Genomic DNA, 8,016 nt, shown 5'->3' with positions numbered 1-8,016 from the left:
GTTTGACTTTAAAAGTAGAAATTATGACAAATAATATCGGATGGAGGGAGTAGAAGAATAAAAGATGTTTAATGTTATAATAACTAATTAATTAATAATTAAAAGAGAAGATGAAAAGTTGAAGAATTTGTATAAGAAGATTTGATGAAATAGTCATAATATTAGACGTGGGGAGTGGGAGGGTTATTTTTTAATCAATTTTATATAATTTAATTTAATAATAGTAATTATAGATAGAGAATAAAACGATAATCAAATTATTTAGATATTTAAAATCTCAAAATTATTTGAGCTAAGACCATGAAATTAGTTGCATCTAAGAGACTCCATTAATGGAGGTATCAATTTTTTCCTAAAGATTACGGATAGTCCAAATAGATTCGGGTCGAAAAAATGGTATTGTTCTTCTTCGTTTTTTTGATAGGCTCTCCACCTTCAACGGATTTGAATATACAGCCATTGAATTTCTGTTGGGAAAACAGAGTATACACGTAAGTGTAATTTGTATATCTATAAGGAGTGGTTTACACTTTGAATGGCCACCATTCTTCCTTCATAATCAATCTACATTTGTTCTTCCCCTAAACTAAGAGAAAACTCAACCCATCAATGTTCCCTTTTTTCCTTTTCTTTTCTTCTTCCCCAAAAAGAAAATCTAAAAGAATCGGAGTGAGAAAAAAATAATATTAATAAACACCCAGAATTGTTAAAAAGCCCCCAAACAACCTGCAACACCATTGTTCTCTCCATTTTCCCCCTTTTTTTCAACAGTGGTGTTTGCGGGTAATTTTCTTTTATTTTTTTTTGTCTAAATTTAGTTTTTTTTTTTGAGTTACCTATTGAATTTTTTTGCTTCTTTTTCTGGTTGATTGATTGATTGATTGATTGATACTGTATGTTTTGTTAATTTGAGGAATATGCAACATAACATTTTTGCAACGATGCGTAGTTTGAATATGATTGAAGGATGTAAAGGAACACAGATTTATGCTTTTAATCAATCTGGGAAAACCACAACTAATGGTTATGGTGGGGTTGGTGAGAAATTTCTACAACATCTCCATGAGAGGGTAAATTCTGTTAGGTCAAAGTCTAATAGGAATTACCAAGCTATGCAACCCAAAGATAATGCTGTTTTAGTGGAAGCTTTAGCTAGTTATGGCATACCCCAAACTGATTTTATTGAACCCCAGATTGAATCTTATTTGAAATCTGTTAATTTTGTGGAGACGTTAGCTGATGTTTATCGTAGGATGAAGGGTTGTTCTGAGTTTGAGATATCAGGGATGTATCTTGAACAATGTGCAATATTTAAGGGGTTATCAGATCCTAAGTTATTTAGGAAGTGCTTAAAGTCGGGTAGAGAACATGCTGTTGATGTGCATTCTAAGGTTGTGCTTTCCGCGTGGTTGAGGTTTGATAGAAGAGAGGATGAGCTTATTGGTGTATCGGCTATGGATTGTTGTGGGCGAAGTATTGAATGTCCGAGGAGTTCTTTGGTGTCAGGGTATAATCCTGAATTAGCTACTGATCCTTGTTCGTGTCACCAGAGACCTGTACAAGATGAGGATACTGAAGTTTTCGTTGGAGATGAGGAATGTTCGACATCAATTAGTCATGGTTATGAGGAGGAAGATTATGATATGTCATTTTGCATTGGGGAAGAAGAGGTTAGGTGTAGGAGATTTAATATGGCTTCACTTTCGAGGCCATTTGAAGTGATGTTGTATGATGGTTTTATGGAGTCTCGAAGGGAGAAGATAAATTTTTCACAGAATGGGATTTCTGCAAAGGGGATGAAAGCTGCTGAGATGTTCAGCAGAACGAAAAGTGTGGAGTCTTTTGATCCAGAAACTGTCTTAGAGCTCCTATCATTGGCCAACAAGTTTTGTTGCATTGAAATGAAGTCTGCTTGTGATGCTTATTTAGCATCATTGGTTTTTGATATGGATAGTGCTATGTTACTAATTGAATATGGGCTGGAGGAGACCGCATATGTTCTCGTGGCAGCTTGCTTGCAGGTGCTATTGAGGGAACTTCCAAATTCAATGCACAACCCTAACGTTTCAAGGCTCTTCTGCAGTTCAGAGGGTAAGGATAGATTAGCTTCTGCAGGGCATGCTTCGTTCTTGCTATATTATTTTCTGACCCAGACAGCTATGGAGGAGGACATGAAATCAAACACAACTGTAATGCTCTTGGAAAGACTGGGAGAATTTTCAAGCCTAGGCTGGCAGAAACAGCTTGCATTCCACCAGCTAGGTTGTGTGATGCTTGAAAGAAAAGAGTATAAAGATGCTCAGAAATGGTTTGAGGCAGCTGTTGAAGCTGGTCATGTTTATTCCTTAGCTGGCATTGCCAGAGCCAAGTACAAGCGCGGCCATATGTATAAGGCATATAAGTTGATGAACTCCCTCATATCTGACTGTACACCTTGCGGGTGGATGTATCAGGAGCGATCCCTGTATTGTCATGGCAAGGAAAAGACGATGGACTTGAGTACTGCTACTGAATTGGATCCAACCCTTTCTTATCCATATAAATACAGAGCTATGTCAATGGTTGAGGAGAATAGAACTGAGGCAGCTATTTCTGAGATCGACAAAATAATTGGTTTCAAGGTCTCTCCTGACTGCCTTGAGCTTCGTGCTTGGTTCTTAATTGCCTTGGAAGACTACGAAGGGGCTTTAAGGGATGTCAGAGCGTTGTTGACTTTGGATCCTCAGTACGTGATGTTCCATGGGAAATTGCAAGGTGATAAATTGGTGGAGCTGCTATGCCATACTGTTCAGCAGCGTAATCAGGCTGATTGCTGGATGCAACTATATGACAGGTGGTCCTCTGTAGATGATATTGGTTCCTTAGGTGTTGTTCACCACATGTTGGCCAATGACCCTGGGAAGAGTCTCTTACTGTTCAGGCAATCCCTCCTTCTTTTACGGTATGATTAAAGTATATATTTAGTTTTTTATTTGCCATTGGCAATCATTCCATCAGCTGCATGTTACATTGCTGGCTGTCTACATTGAGTCACTTTAAGAAACTTGAAGCTCTTAACGTTTACATCAATTGATTAACCATAAAATGTGTGCAGTTATTTTTTTGTATCGGTATTTGAACAATCTCTAAATGATCGATTAAAGTATGATCTCACTACTCTATGTTAAAACAATTTTCTAGATCATAACTCTCAGTTCATCGTAACAACTTTGCATCAGGCAGTTGTCTTCTCATGCATGAGTAGCTCAAGTTGAATACCTGGCTGGAGTTTTAAGTAATGTTCTATTGTACTCCATAAATTCTGTAAGACTGATTTGCAGTTTTATTACAGATTGAACAGCCACAGAGCTGCAATGCGTAGTCTGAGAGAAGCCCGGAACCAAGCTACCACCGAATATGAAAGGCTAGTCTATGAAGGATGGATACTATATGACACAGGTTATCGTGAAGAAGCTATTTCTAAAGCTGAACAGTCCATCTCAATCCAGAGATCATTTGAAGCCTTTTTCCTAAAAGCATATGTTTTATCAGAAACAAATTCAGATTCTGAGTCATCATTGTATGTGATACAACTGCTTGAGGAAGCTCTTAGATGCCCTTCAGATGGTCTTAGGAAAGGCCAGGTGAGTACTCCTTGCAGGAATATGCAAATACATAATGTTTAATGAACCAGAATATTCACTCAAAAGGTTACATACTCATGCAGGCTCTGAGTAATCTGGCAAGTATCTATGTAGATGTCGATAAGCTAGACAATGCAATTGATTGCTACGTGAATGCCTTGACAATTAAGCATACACGAGCCCACCAGGGCCTGGCACGTGTTTACCACCTCAAAAATCAGAGGAAAGCCGCATATGATGAGATGACAAAGTTGATTGAAAAGGCAAGCTACAATGCATCAGCTTATGAGAAGCGTTCTGAATATTGTGATCGTGAATTGGCAAAAAGTGATCTTACAATGGCAACAAAGTTAGATCCCCTCAGGACATATCCATACAGATATAAAGCAGCTGGTAAGTTGCATCTTTTCATGCCATATGCAGTGAGGTGGAGTCTTGTTGATTGTGGTCCTAGGCGGCCTGTCTAGTTGCTTTTGTCCTATGTAATGGCATATAACTTTTTGTGCATGCTTACATATGAGTTTTCTTGTGTGGGCTATAGGTTGGTATACATATTAAAAAAAGAGAAAGATATTATTGAAATCCACTTGATTTCTGTCCCTTAACATGTGTAATGACAAAAAGTTAACTACTTGATCAACCAAATCTTTCTTCAATTGGCGCACCATCATTGTTGTTTGATTAAAAAAGAATGCATCTTGTACAACCTAGTCTCCGTGCTACAAAGTGGACATATTTGGTAGCAGAGAAGAAATGTTGCTACTGAGGGAACTTCAATTGGCTGATGGGAGAAGCGACTTAAGTCTTTTGGCTGTTTTACTTGAAAATCGGACTAATGTCTTAAAATATGGTCACTTTTACTTTGTTGCCAAACATAAATAAATATTTTTGCATCAGAATCTGAGAAATGAAATCTGAGAAGTAAGATCATGCAAGAGATCATTTCTGCTACTTGCAATCTTTATATCTCTTAGTTGATTGATTGGCTAGAGAAGTAATATCCTGTATTTGTATTTTCAGTTCTAATGGATGACCATAAGGAATCTGAGGCAATTTCAGAGCTAACAAAAGTCATAGCTTTCAAGCCCGACTTGCACCTGCTCCATCTTCGAGCAGCTTTTCATGACTCGATGAATGAGCCTACATCTACCATTCGAGATTGTGAAGCAGCACTGTGTCTTGACTCTAGCCATGCAGATACACTTGAGCTTTATTCAAAAGCACGACAACGATCTAATGAATAACGATCAATGTGAAAGAGCAGATAAAATCATTGGCTTCTTCAGGATTGTTATTTTTTGGACAGTCAGTCACTGACTCACTTCTGCCTAAATTCTTTTAAGGTGCACACAGGGCCAATACTAATTCATGTGATGATCCACTTCATTTATGCTTAAAGGAATTCAGATGAGACTTCCAATGACCGCAGCAACAAAAATCTTAAAAGAAAAGAAGAGTTAGAAATCAAAATCGTGATGGGAGGAAAATACTGAAAAGATGAAAAAGTGAGGGAAGTTGTAAATACAAATGCATTCTAACTCGAAATATTTTTGAACTTCATTGTGCAGAATGCTGCTGATTATGTTTGTAACACTGCAAAGATACGGTTCCTTCTGTATGTACATTGAACTGCAGCATAGTATGAATGTCTGGTACTCTGCTCAGTCAGAGTTTTTCCAATGTGATGATACAATGAACTTAATTGTTTTTTTTTGTTTCTCATCCGGTGTCCCTACCCATTGGAGTTCGACTAATCCAGACACGTGCTGGGTAGCCCTCCCTATTTTTCCACACTCAGGGCTTGAAGCCGAGACCTTTGGTTAAGGGGGGAGCAACTCCATCCACTGCACCACATCCTTTGGTGCTCTCAACAACAACATACCTAGTGTAATCCCACAAATTGAGTCTTTTTGAGGATAAAATATATGCAAACTTTACCACTCGACATAGTATAGTATGTTCATCCTTATTGCAGTACTAACCAAACAAAAAGCTAGATTACACCAAATATTTTGTAACATATTTCTCCTCTATTTAACCACTTCAAATCGGTTTCTCTTTTCGCAATCATTTCATATAATCTCAACAATAATTCAGATCCAAGTATAAATTATGCTCAAGATTGATGATTATTAAAATAAAATCTCACAATGAACTATATAGCTTGAGATAATCCATATACATGAAGCCATGCTACAATAATCTAAACAATGAGTAGAAATATATATGTAAACTGAGGTTTGTATCTATGTTTTTTTCACAAAAGGATGGAGGACATTCTTGTATTGAGGATGGTCCCAATCCAAAGTTTTCCATGATTTTTCACTCATTCTAATATATTCAAGCTCTGGTGGAGCTGATGGCTGCCCATTTCGAAGAGGAAGAGTAAATGGAAGTCTCTTTAGCTTCCCACATAACGAAACTGTTACACGTTGAATAGAACCACAAGTCATTCTTCCCTTGTATATGCTCTTGAGTTCTGGCAATGCATGTAAATAAAGCATCTGCAACTTTGGTAGAACAATAGTAGGCGATGATGAGGCAGAGCTCGCGCATTGTTTAACTTGTTCTTCTTCATCATCTGCTATTATCTCTTCCATTTCATCGCAGATCCTTACAGTAATTTCTGTGAGATTTTGGAGGTATTGCAGCAGCCACTTAGGGATTAACTTCTTCATTTTATCACAGAACGAAACTTCAAGGCACCGGAGATGGGAAAAGGTTCCAAGAGGAGGCAAAGGTTCTCCTAATTCCAACTTACAAAGACTACTGAACTCTTTTAAGCAATGCAGAACCAATCTCTCAAGAGTTTCGAGTGTATTACAAGTAGACATGAGTCCCTGATGTCTCGTTGAGCTACAATTCGATGTCCTAATTAGGAACTCTATCCCATTGCATCTTCCAATTTTAATTAGCCTCAAGTCTTTGGTCTGAATCAGAGATGGAATAGCATCTAACAAGCTATTACCCAACGTACGAAAATCACATTCTGAAATAAGCAACTCCTGAATGTTTACTGGTAGAAGAGTCACATTTCGCGCTTCATCTACTATCTGGTCATAGCGTAGCATCTCTACGCTGTCTCCAGTGACAAGAAGATGCCTTAGAATCACCTGTTCAGCGTAAAAGGTCAAATCATAAGAAAGATGATCACTCTCCAAAATTGGCTCGGAAGAACTTTTTGTATCTAAAGCAATTACAAAGGAACTCGGCTTCCCCCAACGCTGTTGATGTTTGACAAATCCATTAAAACTACAAACATCAACAAACTTTCCATGAAATACCTCTAGTTGTCTCATCCCTACTAAGTCTTCCACTCGTACGACAAAAGGAATCGAGAGGAATTGAAGATTAGAGAGCTTAGCTAAAATATCTACAGCTGGTTTCTTAGATAGTGTCTTTGGAACTCTTTCATCTCTTGTCATGTCCAAGCATCTTAATTTAACTAAGCTTTCTAAACCTTGGGGCACTTCCTGGATAATTGTGTGGAAAAGGTCTAACTCAATGAGGTTCTTGAGATTTTTCAATGATGGAACAAATCTAAGTCCATAGCAACGTCGTAACAACAATGCAGAGAGACTTACTAGATTTGACACAGAACTAGGCAGCTGATGTATCGCGGTGTAGCTTAAATCCAAAACACGTAGACCAGGCATCTGCACGAAAAAGGGATCGATAACTTGACTCAGACTGCAATTTCCTTGCAATAACAAAGTTGTAAGTTTCGGACATATAGAGGATAATGGCTGTGAAATTTTGCTTATATCATTATTCATCAAAGAAACCTTGTCTAAGTCCTCTGTCCATTCTTGCTCCCCTGGTATTTCGCTCAATTGTGCTCCTGTTCTCACCATCAAATTAATTTCATCTCTTGCAATTCGCAACGCCATCTCTCTCACTAAATCATGCATCTGTTGGGAATTAAACACACAACACACACAAATAATCTAGAGAAAAGAGAAACGGAACACAAACGGGACACACAAGAATTTAACGTGGTTCGGTTTCCCTACTCCACGACTGTAACAGGAGGATTTTATTTCACTTGTGCTGCTCTAGAATTACAAATACAAGGATCATATTTATAGGAAAGCCAAATGGTTAACCTAGGGTTTCAGTAATGGGTCGGGCCGGCTCACAAGCCTCCACAAAGCCCAACAATCTCCCACTTGGAGGCTTGAAGAATTTCAACTGTCATCCACTTAGAACACTTGTATGTCTAGTAATCTTTTTCAACTCTCTCCTGCTACAGCGGCCTTCTCATCAGTCAACTGAAAGGCCCGTTGAAGCTCCCCGAAGCTTCAACACATCAGTCACGGCTGAAACTGCCCTTGACTCGTCCTCGGTCCCTACCGGCTCCCACTTGAGACACGAACTGCCGGATCCTAGAACT

The 8,016-nt window shown here is 38.4% G+C and overlaps 2 protein-coding genes across 2 annotated transcripts in view; one reads left to right on the top strand and one right to left on the bottom strand.

Moving 5' to 3' along the window:
- Positions 1–303: 303 nt before the first annotated feature.
- LOC107002738 (ethylene-overproduction protein 1) lies at positions 304–5,340 on the top strand. The gene is made up of 4 exons (XM_015200892.2): positions 304–2,941; positions 3,332–3,623; positions 3,707–4,016; positions 4,644–5,340. Exons 1-4 carry the CDS (start codon positions 918–920, stop codon positions 4,865–4,867), a joined length of 2,850 nt encoding a protein of 949 aa, XP_015056378.1. The 5' UTR covers positions 304–917; the 3' UTR covers positions 4,868–5,340.
- A 529-nt stretch (positions 5,341–5,869) lies between these two features.
- LOC114074347 (putative disease resistance protein At4g10780) overlaps positions 5,870–8,016 on the bottom strand; it is a 6,002-nt gene continuing 3,855 nt past the window's right edge. Inside the window, exon 2 of the mRNA XM_027912227.1 lies at positions 5,870–7,534. Coding sequence (XP_027768028.1) covers positions 5,870–7,534 — 1,665 coding nt within the window. The remainder of the gene's footprint in view (positions 7,535–8,016) is intronic.

The sequence above is a fragment of the Solanum pennellii genome, chromosome 10, assembly GCF_001406875.1.
Source record: "Solanum pennellii chromosome 10, SPENNV200".
NCBI lineage: Eukaryota > Viridiplantae > Streptophyta > Magnoliopsida > Solanales > Solanaceae > Solanum > Solanum pennellii.
This window is presented reverse-complemented; position numbering and strand designations above follow the sequence as displayed.